Source organism: Drosophila obscura, unplaced genomic scaffold (assembly GCF_018151105.1).
Source record: "Drosophila obscura isolate BZ-5 IFL unplaced genomic scaffold, ASM1815110v1 contig_199, whole genome shotgun sequence".
Lineage (NCBI taxonomy): Eukaryota > Metazoa > Arthropoda > Insecta > Diptera > Drosophilidae > Drosophila > Drosophila obscura.
Genome location: NW_024542788.1, coordinates 207,419 through 226,550, shown reverse-complemented (window position 1 = coordinate 226,550; position 19,132 = coordinate 207,419). Strand labels below are relative to the sequence as shown.

The 19,132-nt window shown below is 45.5% G+C and overlaps 1 protein-coding gene across 1 annotated transcript; it reads right to left on the bottom strand.

Annotated features, from left to right (window-relative positions):
• Window positions 1–3,674: 3,674 nt before the first annotated feature.
• Window positions 3,675–7,955, bottom strand: LOC111082863. Its single transcript, XM_022379093.2, has 2 exons — window positions 5,911–7,955; window positions 3,675–5,260 (listed from the first exon to the last, which is right to left on the bottom strand). Exon 2 carries the CDS (start codon window positions 5,254–5,256, stop codon window positions 4,513–4,515), a length of 744 nt encoding a protein of 247 aa, XP_022234785.2. The 5' UTR covers window positions 5,257–5,260; window positions 5,911–7,955; the 3' UTR covers window positions 3,675–4,512.
• Window positions 7,956–19,132: the final 11,177 nt, after the last annotated feature.

The following is a 19,132-nucleotide window of genomic DNA, read 5'->3' as shown; positions in this document are numbered from 1 at the left end:
GACCGCTGAGCCCGCAACGTTCTGTAAATTGTTCAAAGTTTACAATGAACATGGGCCATTCCTCGGGGTTGCCGGAAAAGCATGGCAAATCCTTATTGATGACTTGTCTAGTCGCTATCTGCTCGCGGTTGCTTGGTTGTTCACGTACGCGTACGGGTCCGACATATTTCGGCTCGTACTTGAATAATTCTGTGCAGTCGACACGCGTATGAAGGGGTTTTGCCCACATAAATAAGTGCTCGATGCCGGTGCGCCAATTGGATAAGGCATAGCGCCGCTCGGCATTGTCTCGTTTGGATTAAGCCCCATAGGCATTCCAATCCGATTCGCCCCAGTCATTCCTGAATTGTCTCCTCCGTACAGCTGGGAACTCCTTTGTCCCAACCTCCAACCTCCGTAGAGCTCATAAGACCTCCTGTTTGGGGCGGTCCTGAATACGTCGTTATGGGACGCATTCCTTCGAAAGCACTGGCATAGGTCGGCCTTCCCATAGTATCCGCTCTCCGCTGAGCGAATGCTTCTAAGTTATACATGGAACTCGTTCTTGGTGAAGAGACTTGATCAGTCCATCCCCCTCCGTTGGTATGCTCTGGTACTTGATGACGTTCTGGAACTGCGATGGGCACGTTAGGTGCGGCCTTTGCCGCCGCCGAGATCACGTCTATATTCGTATCCCTAACGTGAGACATTTCACCTTCGCTTCCCTCGGTCTCAGGACCCGTACCAGGCGTCTTTTCAGGCGCGTATAAATCTCTTAGTCCACACGGGTTACTGCCTCCAGATTTCGACTGCTGACCATTAACTCCATCCATTTTTACTCGATGTGTTTTGCCGCGTGGTCTTAAGTTTGGTTATACACGAACCTAGTGTCGCTCGAATGTAAGAGATTAGCCTTTGTGTTCAACTCTATGATTATATCTCACCTGCAATGTCGAATCTTCTCGTTACGCAGCTGACTGCATCGCACGCCGATCCTCTTTTAATCGGTCGCAATGATTCGACTTGCACTCCGCTAAATCAGGTTAAAGTTTTTTAGAATATTGTCTCGCCGGGCAATGTCTCCAGATCTGGGCCGTACGTTTAATAAGTCTCTTGTAGTCGATCGTTTAGTTCAATGTTATTTATTCACGGGTGTTTCGGGTGGATAATTATGATTATTTAAGTTTATAAATGATAATGAATTTTCTATACAGAGGAGCTAAAAAACTTGTACCGCTTTTTCATTTAACCTTAGCTGCTTTTTTCACGCCTTTTTCTCTTTTTCTTCTCTCCTCGTTTTCTGCCATTCGCCCTGCTTAACCTTTCGTTTTTAACCCTTTTTATGCTATTCGCCCGGCTTAACACTTTGTTCGGCTTATGTTAGTTTCGGTGCTGTTAGGCGCAAAGGTTTTTCGCGCTGAAATTTAGGTTCATGCCGTAACAGCTACTGCAATGTCGTTTCCAGCATCGGTTCCCATAGCAAGGGCAGAGTTAGAAACGTTTCTAGCGGGAAGATGACCGAAAAGAGCAACACGCTAAATATACGGGAAAGACTGCCGACAGCTATGCCTATATGCAAGGGCTGACTCTATAAGCTTGTGTGCACCTATGTGGTCGATGACACGGGTTGAGACAGCAGGCAAACGAACGAACGGAACTTGAGGATAATTTCGATTTTAAATTGTAGTTTGTAATTTGCACTACCGAATTGTATATTGCAAAAATCACGTCGGGGTCACCAAATGTTGAGCTAGGGAGCTTTTTCACTAGCTGTTGAATTTAGATTAAATTAAGAAGTCGAGCGATTCAATTTACTTTATGTGTGTACAGTTTATTTGTTAAGTAGGCGAAATATGGGGTGCGTAGGTGTAGCGAAATAAAGCCAGAGGTGCCGGTTAATCAAATCAAAGCGAGAATTGAAGACGCAGGGTCTGTTCAATATGCGAGAGAAGTGAGTGATTGATCAAGACGGTATAACGTGAGGGCTATAATGATGACGATCAATTGAAGACTAAAAGAGCGCAGGCGGACCGAATTGCCCGTGCCCTAATGCAAGCGAGAGAGAGAACGAAAGAAGCGATAGAAGCTCGGCTGCTGCTGAGCCGAGCACGAGCGATAGATAGAGAGAGAGATTGCGAGAGAACAGCATAGATGCTGCAGCTGCAGTAGCAAATGAAGAAGGAGATATAAAGAGGCGAAAGAACGGCCGCTGCCGTGAGTAATTATAATCGGTTACAATATATATATGCAGTGGGCAATGCAAATAGAAAACAAAGGTGAGATTACGTTAATTTGCTTCACTGGCTATTTTGAGGAATTTATTGGGGAATATCAGGCTGGGAAACCAGACAAACTCCATAAACATTGACTTTACGGCAGGTTTTTGGCAAATTCGCCTTTCTAAAGACAACAATCGTCTTCTGGCTGTCTCGAATGACGAACCGAGAGATGTCGGGTCAATCGACCGGAGGGTAATCGTGTGATAGTGTCAATAAAGGATTTTCCACACATAGTTTCTTCGGGGATATACAGTTTTTCTATAGACGCATTTGGAACATTTTCCAACGCCCAGAAAAGTTTTACAAGATTTTCAAGAGGGCAAAACTCCTGCAATGTGCTCACCATAGAGCATGCTTCCGTACTTCGGGGTGACTTTGATCTGCAGCGACCAGACACCACCCACCCAAAGACAGAATTTTGCAAATTTAGCGCGTTTTGTAGTTTTAATTGGCCGTCTTTAAGTATTTCAAAGAAGTCATCAGCTCCAAGCAGCAGATCCACTTTTTGGGGTTTATGGAAACCTGGATCGGCCAGTGTGAAAACTTTAGGAATTATCAGCGAGTCTGACGGAACAGCTTTTTCTGGGTGATACGAAGATATCGATTTTAAAATGACGAAGTCAGTGGTTATTTCAAATTGATGAACACGAGAACAGACTGTTTGTGACGGCGCTTTGACCGGGGTATGCTCGCCGCGCCGGGGTTCACAGAAATTTGTTTGATCTCTGGATGTGGTAGCTGAAAGAAAGGCTCCAGGTTCAAGAAGAAGGCGACACGGGTAGGGTGGCAAAAGTAGTTTCTATGTTTATTTAGCTTAATTGTACAGAGTTTTTGTATGGCTCGAATGGTTCACTGGATCGTCCTTGATGTCCTCCTTCAGGGTCGTCAGGGCCGCACGTGGCTACTCGCAGCGTGCAGGTCGTACCTGGTGGGGATCGGTCGCGGAGTATGATGTGCTCCGGGCGATCAGTAGGTCGCGGAGGATAAGGTGCTCCGAGAGCGCGGGATGCGGGGCGGAGGATAATGCGCTCCGGGGGAGAGATGCGTTGCGGAGGACAATGCGCTCCGAGAGAGTAGTGGGTTGCGGAGGATAATACGCTCCGGGAGAGAGATGTGTTGCGGAGGACAATGCGCTCCGAGAGAGTAGTGTGTTTGCGGAGGATAATGCGCTCCGGGAGAGAGATGTGTTGCGGAGGACAATGCGCTCCGAGAGAGAAGTGTGTTGCGGAGGAAAATGCGCTCCGAGAGAAGTGTGCGTTGCGGAGGATAATGCGCTCCGAGGAGAAGTGGTCGTTGCGGAGGACAATGCGCTCCGAGGAGAAGTGTTCGTTGCGGAGGACAATGCGCTCCGAGAGAAGTGGTCGTGGCGGAGGATAATGCACTCCGAGGAGAAGTGGTCGTTGCGGAGGACAATGCGCTCCGAGGAGAAGTGTTCGTTGCGGAGGATAATGCGCTCCGAGGAGAAGGTTGGGGAGACAGAGGACAATGCGCTCTGAGTAGGAAGGGGAAAGCCGGAGGACAATGCACTCCAAAAAATGTATCGGAAGAAGACCAGCAAAGATTACCGGGTAGAGGAATCGTACGCTCTACCACGGTGATCAATGTATTCCAAAGAAATGGACGGTATATAGCAGGGATAGTGGGGTTATAGAGGAATCGTACGCTCTAAGAACCACAGCAATCAATGCTTACCAAAAGCCTTGGGGAGCGAATCAACCCTTGGCAGTCCAAGAATGGAATGGTGCTGATGGCTCTGTTGCGGCTGCTTTTATTGCCAAAAGTCAGCTGTTGGCTCCGGTCTCTGGTACTAACGCGTGGTTATGATCAGCTGCTAGTGTGGCCGTTTGGTTCGGAGGGCTGGCCACACTGTTGGCGCGTAGATTTGAATTTTGTAGTGTGGCCGTGTGGTTCTGCTCGCTGGTCACATTGTCGGCGCGAAGATTTAAATTTTGTAGTGTGGCCGTGTGGTTCTGATCGCTGGCAACATTGTCGGCGCGAAGATTTAAATTTTGTAGTGTGGCCGTGTGGTTCTGATCGCTGGTAACATTTAAACGTCAGGTTGTTTTTGCTTGCTTTCTCTTTTTTTTTAATTAAATTATCCTTCATATTGTTTCTCTTAAGTCTAAGTAACGGTTATACTGAATAATAATGAATAACAATAATAATAATGAATAATAATGAATAATGAAATAATAATGTCATAATCCTCCGCGGAATGTTGTTGTTTTTTTGTTGTGACGCTTGGCGCTGGGCGTCACACTCCCCCCTCCCCTTCTTGGGTGGGTCGTCCGGATGACCCCGCTGCGTTGAACCAGCTGCCTAGACGCACGTCTCCCGATCTGCCGATTTTCACCCAGCATGCCCGGTCTGGTATTTCCTCGCTCCACAGCTTGAATCGTCTTTGGTGGTGGCTTTTTCGGTCATCGATCGCTCGCTGGATGGTTGCCACTTGATTTTTGCTGAGCTCGCACCCCTGGGGAACCTCCCAGTTGCTGGGTATGGCGGCCTTTATGCATGTTTTGTTGGTCTTTGTTGTCTCCTGGCCGGATGTCTGTGCCTCTGCTTTTCGTGGTGGTCGACCCTGAGATGCCGTGTTTGGTGTTGGATTCGTCCTCCGTACTTCTGTGTTTTGACTATTGGCTGGTCCTCCGATGTCCAATATATCGTTGTCTATTTCCTCCTGCTCTACTTGTCGTGCCCAGCTGACCCGCTTATTGGCCCTTGGTTGAGCCGGCTCGGGTCTGGTGTTGTTGGCCCAGCTTATTCTTTTCTTCCTGGTCTCTTCGGTCCCTGCCGCCTCTAGTGCCATGGTTGCTGGACTGGTCGTGGTCTCGCTGGCTTTTGCTGTTCTTTGTGGTGCCACAACTTTGGTGCCGGACACCCTCATCCTTCCTCCTAGCTGTGGTAGCGGTGGTATGACCTCCACCTTGCGTTGTTTCGCCTTACTTTCTTCCATTTTTTTCTTGAAATTCCGTGCGCTATTATTAAATTTGTCCATGATTCTGCAAAGAAAGAGAGGTGTCGTTATTGTGACTGTTTCTTGCTTTTCTTTGCTTGCGGGTTTTAGATGTGATATGTGCGCTCGACTTTTTTTGTTAGTAGAGGTGTCTTTGACTGTTACTATTACTGGGGACAAGAGTTCGAGGACCTTACAAGGACCGTTGTATTTTGGCTCGAGTTTTGCTGTTATTTTGTCGATCTTTTTTGAGAGTGGGTGAGTTCTAACCCATACTATGTCCCCTATCTTTGGTTTCCAGTCTCGTCTTCTTAAGTTGTAGTGTCTCGTCTGTTTTGCTGCTGCTTCCTCCATGTTTTGTCTTGCTAATGCTTCCGCGCTTTGTCGTGCTTCTGCACTTTCTTGTGTCGTTAGTTTTGTGAACCCTGATCCTAATGTTACCTCGTCAAACAGATTTCCTGGCAGCCGTAGCTCTCGTCCGAACAATAAATATGCTGGCGTAAATCCTGTTGATTCTGATCGACTGCTGTTGATCGCGAGTGTTAATTCTGGTAAGTGCTCGTCCCACTTATTATGTTTTCCCCCCGCGTACTGTGCTATCATGGTTTTCAATGTTCGATTCGCTCTTTCGGTCGGGTTTTCTTGGGGCGTGTATGGTGCCGTGAATTGCTGCTTAATTCCCCATAACTGCATTACCTGTTTGGTTTTTTTGCTCGTGAATTGCACGCCGTTGTCTGATATCAGCTGTTTTGGTGTTCCTCCTCGTGCTAGTATTTTTTCTCGGAACGCTTTTATGAATGTATCGGCGGTTGCTTTCCTCGCTGGTGTCACCTCTATCCATTTCGAAAATTTATCGATAAATACGATGAGTATTGTGTTCCCGTGTGATGTTCTTGGTAGTGGTCCTACGAAATCGACACATATCGTTTCCCACGGGGCATCTGCGATTTTTGTTAGCATTTTTCCCGCCGCTGCTTGTTGCGATATTTTGAATTTTTGGCAGCTTTCACATTTCCTGATGAACTTTGTTACATCTCTGCTTATCCCTGGCCAAAAATATCGTTGTCGGATCCTTATTTTTGTGCGTCGTATCCCTAGGTGGCCTGCCGTTGGGTTCGTATGGTTTTCCGTTAATACCCTATGCCTTTCTTGTTTTGGCACGCACAGCTTCCATGGTTGGATGTCTTCATCCGTTTGGCTTGGTATGTGTCGGTATAATCGTCCGTGTTTTATAGTGTAGTCTTCTGCTATTTTCGGGTTTGTTTGTATCTGTTTCCATTTTGATTCGTACCAAGCGCATTCCACCAGCTCTGTGATTCTCACCTCTTCGCGTGGTAAGCGGGATAATCCGTCCGCCACTGCATTGAGCTTCCCCTTCCGATAGCGTATTTCGAATGTGAATGGTTGTAGTCCCAACGCCCATCTTGCCACTCGGCCGGATGGGCTTTCGATGGAATTTAACCATTTCAGGGCTAAGTGGTCCGTTATCACTACGAACTGGTATCCCTCGAGGTACATCCTCATTTTGTGAATTCCCCAGTAGATGGCGAGACATTCTTTCTCTGTAGCGGAATATTTAGTTTCCTCGTTTTTTAGCTTGCGGCTTGCGTATGAGATTACGTGTTCTCCGTCTGCATCCTCCTGTGTTAAAACCGCTCCTAGTCCGCAATCGCTTGCGTCCGTTTGTAGGATAAAGGTTTTTCGGAAATCTGGGCAGGCCAGAATGGGTGCCTCTGTTAAACAGTGTTTCAGATCGTTGAAAGCACTGTCTTGGGCTTCTCCCCACGTAAATTTCTGTCCTTTCTTCAGTAGTTCTTGTAGTGGCTTCGCTCTCTCGGTGAAGGTCGGTACGAACCTTCGATACCACGATGCTAGCCCCAGAAAACTGTGTAGTTGTTTTAGTGTTGTTGGTGCAACCAGTTCTCTGATGGCTGATACTTTGTCCGGATCTGTGTGTATTCCTTCCTCGCTCACCATGTGTCCCAGGTATTTCAACTTCTGTTGGAAGAAGTGGCATTTCGCTGCGTTGATGCGTAAGTTTGCTCTCCTTAATCGGTTCAGCACTTCCTGAAGCTTCTGCATGTGTTCTGTTTTCGTTCGCCCAATGACGATTATATCGTCTAGGTATGCGAAAGCGAACGGCTCCATGTCTGGTCCTATAACCGAATCTAATGCCCTTTGAAACGTTGCGGGTGCTGTGGTGAGTCCGAACGGCATTACCTTCCATTGGTATAAGCCTCGCCCAGGTGCTGTGAAGGCTGTGTACTGTCGGCTTTGCCTCTCCATCGGAATCTGCCAGTAGCCTGACTTTAGGTCTAGTGTGCTGATGAATTTAGCCTCTCTTAGTTGGTTTAATATGAAGTCCATCCGTGGTACCGGGTATGCGTCTTTCTCGGTTTTTTCGTTTAGTAGTCTGTAGTCGACGCATAGTCTCCAATCCCCTGTTTTTTTCTTGACTAAGACTATTGGTGAGCTGTATGGACTTCGTGACGGTTCTATTAGGTCCTGACGTTTCAGCTCGTTTATTTCCCTGTTGATGATCTCCATTTGTGCTGGGTTCCTTGGGTAGTACCGCTGTTTGACTGGTCTATCGTCCTTGAGGAATATTCGATGAGTTGTTATGTTACTTACTCCGCCGAGGTTGTCGAATTTCTGGACTTCTGTTGATATCCATTTTTCGATTTCCTTGTCAGTTGGTTCCGGTTGTGAGTTTCTTGCCATCTCTTCGTGTCTTTGTTTTTTCTTCCTCCCACTGATCACTACGGTACTGTTTCCGCATGTAATGATGGTTCCTGCGTCCCTTAAGAAGTCCATTCCGAGTAGTGGCGTGTCTGGTAGCCTCTCCATTATTAAAAATGATAATGTCGTTTCCTGGCCTCCTAGCTCTACTCCGGTACGGAATGTTCGCGTGGTTTTTTGTGTACTTCCATCTGCGAGTCTGATCAGTCTATTTTCTTTCTCTTCCTTTCCGTTGTTCTGTAGTATTTTCGCCGTTTTTCCGTTCAAGATGCTTCTTGTGGCTCCCGTATCTATTACCACCTCCATCCTCTTTCCGCCGATCTTGGCCATTCCCACGAGCTGGTTGTCCTCGTATCTTAAATCTGTGGTGGTCCGCTCTGCGTGTTTTGGGCTCCGGGTGCTTCGCGGGATTGTCCCGGGCCCTGTGCGTTTTCCTGTGGTTTCCTGCAGCAGTCTATCGTTCGTACTCCTTCTTTGTTGCATGTCCAACAGTATAACACTGGTTCCCTGGTGCATCCCCCTCGATTCGTGTCCTATTTGTCCACATCGGTGACATTTTGTTTGTCTCCATTGTGGTCGTTGCCATGGTGTCTGGTTATTTTGTTGATTATTGGGCACGGTCTTTGATAGGCCTGCCTCTCTCTCTAGTTTCTCGAACTCTTCCGCTGTTATGATGAATTCTGATAGCGTCTGGAATTCCCTTCTCTTCACATAGAGTTTGATTGGTAACCTACAATTCTTGTATGCCATGTCCAGTTTCTCGTTCTCGGTGTACGTCCCGAATCTCATCAATTTTCTCAGGTCTTGAATAAACTCTCGTATTGTCTCCGTTTCTGATTGTTTCCGCTCCGATACTATCTTTATAAGTTCTTCATGGTATTGTGGCGACATGAAGTTCTCCTTCAGCTGGCTTTTTACCTCCTCCCATGTTGTTATGGGGCCGGGTTTCGTGTGCCACCAGTCCAATGCACTCTTCTCCAGTATTACCGGCATTGCAAATACAATGTGGTCTATCTCGATCCCGTATGTTTCCGCTAATTCCTCCATCCTACTGAGGAATTCGAGTAGTTCTCCATTTCCAGTGAATGTGAGGTCCCACTTCTTTATTTTATCTATAATGGCCACTGCTTCTGGTGACCCTTTCCGTATCTGCTTTGGAAATAAAGTTCTCTTTTTTGCCGTTTTCGGTTCCCCTTGCGGTTCTTCCATAGCTGGCTTGGCTTGTGTTATTCCTTTCGGTGATGGTTTTGGGCTCCTGCCCCTTGTTTGGGTTGTTCCGAGCTGTTCCAGCCTCTCCAGTATCTCTTTACTTAGATCCTTTCTTTCCGTGAACTGAATTAGTTGTCTCCTTAGTGTTTCCACTCCTTCCGGCTTCTCCAATCCAAATTCCTCGCAAAAGCTGATCAGTTCTGCTTTTGTCGCTTGGTTGATCCACACCTTTGCCATCTTGACCATAAATGAGATTTCAATTCTAAGCTACCACAACCTGCTCGGGCGCCACTGTGACGGCGCTTTGACCGGGGTATGCTCGCCGCGCCGGGGTTCACAGAAATTTGTTTGATCTCTGGATGTGGTAGCTGAAAGAAAGGCTCCAGGTTCAAGAAGAAGGCGACACGGGTAGGGTGGCAAAAGTAGTTTCTATGTTTATTTAGCTTAATTGTACAGAGTTTTTGTATGGCTCGAATGGTTCACTGGATCGTCCTTGATGTCCTCCTTCAGGGTCGTCAGGGCCGCACGTGGCTACTCGCAGCGTGCAGGTCGTACCTGGTGGGGATCGGTCGCGGAGTATGATGTGCTCCGGGCGATCAGTAGGTCGCGGAGGATAAGGTGCTCCGAGAGCGAGGGATGCGTGGCGGAGGATAATGCGCTCCGGGGGAGAGATGCGTTGCGGAGGACAATGCGCTCCGAGAGAGTAGTGGGTTGCGGAGGATAATACGCTCCGGGAGAGAGATGTGTTGCGGAGGACAATGCGCTCCGAGAGAGTAGTGTGTTTGCGGAGGATAATGCGCTCCGGGAGAGAGATGTGTTGCGGAGGACAATGCGCTCCGAGAGAGAAGTGTGTTGCGGAGGAAAATGCGCTCCGAGAGAAGTGTGCGTTGCGGAGGATAATGCGCTCCGGGAGGGGGATAATGCGCTCCGAGGAGAAGTGGTCGTTGCGGAGGACAATGCGCTCCGAGGAGAAGTGTTCGTTGCGGAGGACAATGCGCTCCGAGAGAAGTGGTCGTGGCGGAGGATAATGCACTCCGAGGAGAAGTGGTCGTTGCGGAGGACAATGCGCTCCGAGGAGAAGTGTTCGTTGCGGAGGATAATGCGCTCCGAGGAGAAGGTTGGGGAGACAGAGGACAATGCGCTCTGAGTAGGAAGGGGAAAGCCGGAGGACAATGCACTCCAAAAAATGTATCGGAAGAAGACCAGCAAAGATTACCGGGTAGAGGAATCGTACGCTCTACCACGGTGATCAATGTATTCCAAAGAAATGGACGGTATATAGCAGGGATAGTGGGGTTATAGAGGAATCGTACGCTCTAAGAACCACAGCAATCAATGCTTACCAAAAGCCTTGGGGAGCGAATCAACCCTTGGCAGTCCAAGAATGGAATGGTGCTGATGGCTCTGTTGCGGCTGCTTTTATTGCCAAAAGTCAGCTGTTGGCTCCGGTCTCTGGTACTAACGCGTGGTTATGATCAGCTGCTAGTGTGGCCGTTTGGTTCGGAGGGCTGGCCACACTGTTGGCGCGTAGATTTGAATTTTGTAGTGTGGCCGTGTGGTTCTGCTCGCTGGTCACATTGTCGGCGCGAAGATTTAAATTTTGTAGTGTGGCCGTGTGGTTCTGATCGCTGGCAACATTGTCGGCGCGAAGATTTAAATTTTGTAGTGTGGCCGTGTGGTTCTGATCGCTGGTAACATTTAAACGTCAGGTTGTTTTTGCTTGCTTTCTTTTTTTTTTTAATTAAATTATCCTTCATATTGTTTCTCTTAAGTCTAAGTAACGGTTATACTGAATAATAATGAATAACAATAATAATAATGAATAATAATGAATAATGAAATAATAATGTCATAATCCTCCGCGGAATGTTGTTGTTTTTTTGTTGTGACGCTTGGCGCTGGGCGTCACATGTTGTTTGCACCATTTGGTGCCTTTCCGATTCCCAATAAGTTAATATTTTTAGGAATCCGTTTCAATTTTAAGTTTCGATCGATCTCCTCGGTAATAAAATTCACTTGCTAACCCGAATCCAGTAGTACCCTGGCTGGCTGACGCTTACAAGAGCCATCTTTAATGTCCACAATCGCTGTGGCCAGAACTACCTGATCTGAATCCACTGCCATAGCATAATTCGACGACAACTTATTCGTACTCTCAGCAGCTACCGCTCCCTGAGACCCGACAGCCTCACGGGCGGTTGGCATTACGCCCGAGTAAACATTATAGCGATGCAACAATGTGTGGTGGGGCTTAGAGCATACTCGGCAATGGTTAGACTTGCAGGCTCTACCACTGTGCCCTTTTCGCAAACAATTTATACAAAGCGGGATTTCCTTTACAAACCTAAATCGAGTCATGACGGACACACCTGAGAATGACGAACAATTTGTAATGCAATGATTAGCTGATTTGCAATACGCGCAACTTGTTTCTTGACCCTTGTTTGCTTGGGCTACAGCAAGTGATGTTTTTCAAATTGCCTATTTTTGGGTTCTTGGGAGCCCTTTCGACCAGGAAGTAGATTGGTCAGCCGACAAATGCTGATAACGCTTGTTCAATGAAGCAACAAAGTCTGTCCATGACGGAATCTTTTGATAATCCAAATTTTCCTTCCATCTAAAGTGAGAACAAGAACTCAAGAACAAGGTTATCAGAAGGGAAAGAGCAATAACCTTGTTATCCCCCACTGACAGTAACGATTCGTATATGGCAGATGCCGTGTCGATGAGTGACCGTAAAGCGCTTGCCGATGGCGCCTGCATCGCCGGTAACTCAAAGAGTCTAGATACGCCATCAAGGAAGATAAGGCACTAATCATCATAAACCTGCTTTAGCGCTTCGAGAGCCTTGGAATTATTCTGATCTGTCACCGGGAAAGCCTTGACGGTACCTAATGCTTCATTTTCTAAGCAATTCAATAAGTGATTGAATTTTTTGACGTTGCTTAAAGACATATCACAATCTATAATGCTCGAAAATAAACCCATGAAATTCTTAAATTCAGAATAGCTCCCACCAAACTTGGGCAATTTCATCTTGGGCAGATGCCGAGTATGTGACATGGTAGTGTTTAGGGCTGACTCGTCCAACGAAGTAAGCTTGTCTGGCCTTTTAAGAGACATTAATGACGCTTTAGTTGAGATGCAAAACTCTTCAAGATCGGCTCGCGATGCTAAGTCTGGGTCAATAAAGTCAATTTGCAATTGCAGGGAGAACACGCGATCTATATATGTATCCAAAATACTTAAACGACATTCAAGCTCCAATTGGTTAGAAGAGATCTTTTTGCTTTCTATTGCTTTCGCTGTTCTGTCAATATCTCTTTTTAATGAGTTTAACTTCCTCAAAAGATTACCTGAATCGTCTTCTTCCACCATAGAAGTATTGCAACTTGAACCACCACGACGTTTTCCAGGCATCATGAAGCTATTAAATAATTCTTTTTTATCAAACACTAGATGTCACTCAGAAATCACTCTGATTTTATTAGGCTATGCTAAATTCAAAGATGAGAACAGACGATGCGAGAAATCACTCAAGTACGTGATCGGTTATGTTAGCTCGAACGATGAGAACAGATGATGCGAGAAAGCACTCAAGTACGTGATCGGTTCAGTTAGCTCGAACGATGAGAACAGATGATGTGAGAAATCACTCAAGTACGTGATCGGTTATGTTAGCTCGAACGATGAGAACAGTTCATAGAATGAGCAATCTTAAATTGTACACTCGGCTCTGATGGCTATGTTTGGCTATGCTTCGGTTTATCGACGAGAGATAGAGAGAGCGAAACGAAATAGCAGCAACAAGCATTAAACTTGTGGGCTCGGCTCAACTGATTATGGTAATCTATGTTGGCCGCTGCGAGAGCGAGAGAACGAGAGAGAGCACAGAACTGTGCAGCTGCGCGGCATAAACGAAAGTGTTTTTCAATAACCGTTAGCGTAAAGCAGAAACGAAAATCTGTGGTGATGACTGGCAAAGGGGGAGTGATGCGCTGCACTCAGAGCTTGCGCGCAAAACTAATGCCGATTCCTCTATGCGGTGGCGTTGACCACAAATACAGTGATCACTCGCAATTCCCTTCACCACAAAATAAATTTGAATATATGTATACACGCACATAAATAACGGGCCGAACGCTCTGTTCACTCTTTTTTTTTTGTTAACAGGCCGTTAGTCCGTAATTATTTTCGTAATATTGGGCACTTGACTTTACCTGTGGCACTTATTGAGGGTAGGTTGAACAACGATGCATTCCCTCCCACAAGTTCATACCAACCAGGAATACCAATGAGCAGCAGAGGACTTGCAGCGATGTTAGGGTCCAGCGGCCACCAATGAAGAACACAGGAACCGCAACAACAACGAGCGAGGGATGATATCCAATGGAGATATCCAACGAAACGCCAAGTTTGATCCAATCCAACTTATATCCAGTATCAAATCCACAGTCCACCCGGGTTCGCCAAAATGGTTGTGCAAATCCGAATGATGGATCAATCATCGATTCTTTTGCAATTAGGTACGAGTATATGTTTGGATGGTAGACACGGAACCGGACAGACCGACAGAGAAACTTGTACGCTGGTGCGACTTCAGAATATAAGTGACTGTATTTTGGCAGCGTCGCTCTCTTCATGAGCGGCCGCTGCTAGCATAAGTTTCGTTCGTATAAGAGACTAGATCTAACATTTCAAGAGCCTTAACATAAATTCAAGTATTTTTCAAAGGCGAGTGATTTGCCTCAACACATTGAAATGCAAAAATGAAGATTTTTGTGCGGTATTTTTTACGAAATTTTGACTTTAAAAACTCAGCCATCCCCTGCCGCGATGCAGACACAGCAAAACACTTCCCCAACTTCACGAACCCACTATCCAATTGTCAACGAAGCACTAAGCTTCGGCCTACTTACCCCACCTTACTTATTACTTATTACCCTACTTATTAGCAATAATTAAATATTTCCGGGTCAAAGACACCGTGGAAAATCATGGTCTCAGGTGCGATCGCCAGCTTCTTAAAAGTCCCAAGATCGGCCGAAGAAGCAAGCAGTACATCAGCTCAAATTCAAGAGACTACACTAGGCAGTAAATCAGCCCGTACTCAAGAGGCTACACTAGGCAGTCTATTAGCCCGAACCCAAGAGGCTACACGAGGCAGTCCACCATCCCACAACTCAAGTAGCAGCACCAGCAGGATCTTAATTGTAAACAAACAAGTAACGCAAATAAAAATAATTAAATAATCAAACCATAAGAAAAGCACCCACAGAAGTGCTTGAGCCATTTCTTCAGTAATACAACGTACCACCTTGCCTATCACTCTTCTCGGTCATACTGGCCAGTCCCGAACCGTGGACAGGCTGATGAATATCCCAGCTTGAAATAAGGTATCTCAGAAGTGTTATCTATGACACATACACACATCCACAAGTCACACATACATTTTACACTTTTCTTATCACAAACTAGTAAGAAGGCTAGAGAGTTCATTAAATAAACTAAATCACACTTAAAACAGCTATTTCAGCTATAGAAAGTATTGCAGCTTAAAACACAAAGTGTTTGGGCTGCATTAATTACACTACTCAACAAAATCGAACTTTTTTTTTCCTCAAGGATCCAAACCGACTTTTTCTGATAGATATGGGGATTTAAATTTTTTTAAAGAATTATGGTTTTTTTTCTATGGCAGAACTTTTTTTTGAAGAATTTTTGAAGTCTGGTATTTTTTTAAGCTTTTTTTAGAGGAAGCGCTTGTTGTTTTCACATAGCTCTAGTAACTTACGTCTGGTTGTAAAGAACTTTGCTATTTTGAAAAGATAATTAAAACAGCTAGAAGTTAAGCCCAAACACTTTGTGATTTCAGCTTACCGTCTGGGAAATATAAACCATTGAAATGCAAAAATGATGATTTTTGTGCGGTATTTTTTACGAAATTTTGACTTTAAAAACCCAGGAAAAGTCGAAAAAAAATTATATCTTGTGTCCTCTATTTTTTTGTGTATAGGTGCGTTAATTTGGCGTCGTTTAAGGTATCGCTCATTAAAATCTATGGAGAGACTTTGGAGCTAAAATTCGTTAACCAAACCTAAAATATGAAAAAAATTAACAAAAAATACCTTTTTGAAGGCGGCGGGCCCAACTGCCAATTGGGAACAAAGCAAACGAACAAGGGTTGTACATTTGGTACCTGATCGCGTTCCTTTGTTCCCAATGGGCAGTTGGGCTCGCAACCTTCCAAAAGGTATTTTTTGTTTATTTTTTTCATATTTTAGGTTTGGTTCTTGACCAACCACAGGGTGACTTTCCTAGTTTTTAAAGTCAAAATTTCGTAAAAAATACCGTCCAAAAATCATCATTTTTGCATTTCAATGGTTTATATTTCCCAGACGGTAAGCTGTAATCACAAAGTGTTTGGGCTAAACTGCTAGGTGTTTAATTATCTTCTCATAGCGTTTCAACCAGCGTGGGGGACCGGGCGGCAGGCCGCGGGGGCGGGGGGCGGCGGGCGCGGGGGGGGGCCCCAGGGGGGTACTTCTAGGTGTTTAATTATCTTCTCAAAATAGCAAAGTTCTTTACAACCAGACGTAAGATACTAGAGCTATGTGAAAAAAACAAGCGCTACCTCTGAAAAAATGTAAAAAAAAAAATACCAGTTTTCAAAAATTCTTCAAAACAAAGTTCTGCCATAGAAAAAAAAAAATATTATCAAACCATTTCTAAGCCCCAAATCTTTAAGAAAAAGTTCGTTTTGTTCCTTGAGGAAAAATCGTGTTGACTAGTGTTATTTGCGCCGACGTGTGGGTTGTAGCTGCTTCCCGCGCTGCTGCCGAGCTCTGTGGTTAAGTCACTTACTAACCCAGAGTACAGCCTTTGTGGGAGCGCGGGGAGCCACGCCGTTCCCGGATTTTATGGTGGACATAATTAGTCCACAGAGTCCACGCCCCATTAAGGATGGGCGGCTTGCGTGACCTTTGTGCTGGAGATTGCCCAGACTGGGCACGCTTTGGCTGGCCTGGTGCACAACAGCGAGAGCTCTAGCCACGCGCGTTGTAATCCAATACTGTTGTCTTGCGATTGTCCTTAATGCCTGGGCACCGCAATGCAGATTTTCCACATGAAGCTCTCGCATAATCATTTTGACTATTGGGTCATTATACGGTAGCAGGATTTTCCGCCAACTCGGATGAGCTCATCATCTCCTAGTAAGGGAGATAACGAACTGATCGAACTCTTTTTATCCACTGTTTTATATCGTTTTAACTGTTTTAAATTCGCTGTAAACTCAACTTGTTGAATCGTTCGTAGGATCATAGTGCGAGCACGCCTTAGTTCTCCTGCGCAAAGTGTCGTTGTAGGCTCTCTATTAGTTTTGCAGCAGAAGCGAAACATGTACGCTACATTACGTTGTAGTTTGTTGAACGAGTTGCTATGTCTGCATGTGTATAACTCTTCTCCGAGAGAGCTAGATGCGATTGGCAAGCTGACATGCTTAGCCTTTCTCTCGAGATTGTGGGCTCAATGATGGGTGGTTTTGTACATTTATCTCCTGATCCGTGCAAGAATAATGGTCCGTATAGCCATAGACTATGATCCCTTAGCTTGCTTGCTAGGATTCCTCTTAAAAGGACATCTGCTGCGTTGTTGGCTGATGAAACATGACGCCATTGTAATTGGTTAGTCAATGCCTGGATTTTGGCGATTCGATTTGCCACGAAGCTGTGGTATGTGGACGCCGATGCGTTAATCCAGGACAGTACAACGGTGGAATCAGTCCAGAAGCTTCCTGATACTGTGTCAAGATTCATATGGAGATCCCTTCTAGCTCGATTGGTGAGTTCGGCACCTAAAACTGCAGCGCACAGTTCTAGACGTGGTAGGGATTGTTTGGCGGTGGGTGCTACTCGAGACTTTGAGCATAATAGTCGTACAGAGACTTGATTGTTTTTGTAGGTGGATCGTACGTACACTGCCGCGCCATAGGCTCGTTCCGATGCGTGTACAAAGGTATGTAGATCCTGGGTGACTGGCACTTTTCCATCATATACGTGCCGGGGAACCTCCATTGAGTTTAATGATTGTAGGTCCTCCCGGTACTCCTTCCAATAGGTAATCCAATAGGTAATCTGTTTTGGCTCCGAGTTGCCAAATGATCCAGACATTTCGTTGCCAGGAATGGAGCAGATGTGGTCCCATATGAGACTGTTTTTAAGCGATAGTACCTGATATCTTCAGATGGATTGTTTCTCCAGACTATCATCTGATGAGCCATACGAAAACGTAGTAGAATGGACATAAGTTCACTCTGAACTGTGGGTCCGGCATGCAGAATGTCGTTTAGAGACTTTCCGCTTTTTGATTTACATGATGCATCAAAAACGACCCATAACTTTGTGCTGGTGCTCTCAGGTTTGAGTACACAGTGGTGTGGTATGAAGTAGTGTCTCTCCGGCACTTGAGTTGCTGGGACCATCTTCATGTGTCCAAGTCATTCATAAATTCCACATAGCCTTTCCAGGTGTCTGGTGAAATCCGTCGCTCTAATGCCAGGAATCGTTTCGTTGCAGTTTCCAAAGACCCCCCAGGGCTGAAGAGTGTTCGGAAAAAGGGAGTTTTATTATCAACCTGCCATCCGATGCTGTTTGTAAGTTCTCTATAAAGTGAGCTTCGCAATGTGCTTCGATTGGCGTGCGTGGTTTTTTTTCCGTCTCTAAGTTGTCCAGAGTCCAGAATTTTTCCATTAGCTCCTGACTTTGGCTGTTTTTGATCTGGGAGTAGTAGCAAATAATAGTGCTCTGCTCCGATGAGCATATCGACCTTTCCCGGTTTATAGAAATCCGGATCTGCCAGTGGGCAATTGTTTGGTATGTTCAAGTTCATTTCATCGAGTGCCTGCGCTGGTTGATCAGCAATTATCTGAGGTAGTACGAATGCTTCAATTCTTTACGTAAATCCGCCGTGAAGTGATTTTATTAGAACATTTACTCGTGCTCTGCTGGTCTTTGACTGACCTCCAATTCTTTCGATGCGTAATGTTGTATCATTAAGTTTTACTGACAACATTGATGCCATTCGTTCAGAGATCAGGTGGATCTGTGATCCTGAGTCCAGCAAGGCTCTGAAATTTGCTCTCTGTCCATTGTTTGCTTCTACTGCTACTTTTGCTGTAGCTAACAGGTTGTAATTATTGTTACTTGCTGCGCCAACCGTCGGTGCTCTTGGTTCTGTGATTACGCACTATGGAATGTCCAAGTGCAGCAGTGTATTGTGTTTTTTGTCGCACTTGAAACATGTCCGACCTGGGCATGCATTTGTTTTAAAACAGTTGACACACAATTTCTGTTTTTGTACCCAATTAAGTCGTTCTGATGGTGATTTGGAGCGAAACTCATCGCATCCGTAGAGCCAATGGCTTGCCTTCTTGCAGAATGAGCAGAGAGGCGTCTTCGATTTTCCAGTATTTACTGTTGCACATGTTGTGCCTTTTGGCTCTTTCCTTGACATTTGTGTCTTTTTGACTGTTCCTAGAACTCGAACTCTTTGTTCTAGGAACTGAAGCATTGTGTCCAAGGCCTGTATTTCCTTTGAGCTTCCCAATGATTGCTCGTACAAGGCTCTGTTAGTGACATCCAGCTTATTTTTAATGACGGCAATCAATATTGGATCCCATGTGGATATATTGATGCCCAATCCCTTTAGTGATGCCAGGGATTCGATAGTTGTAACGTACAACTCTTTTAATGACTTGGAGTCGTCATTAACTGTGTTATAATTTAGGAAGCGGTTCAATACCGTGCTAGCGACGTCTCTGGGATTGTTGTATGTATCAATCAGAATTTGCCAGGCGCTCAAATAGTTTTCTTCCTTTAGATCGATATGTCGGATCAATCTTTCTGCCTCTCCTGTTACGGTTGTTTTCAGATACCACATCTTCCGAACTGTGGGCATGTTTGTTTCATGT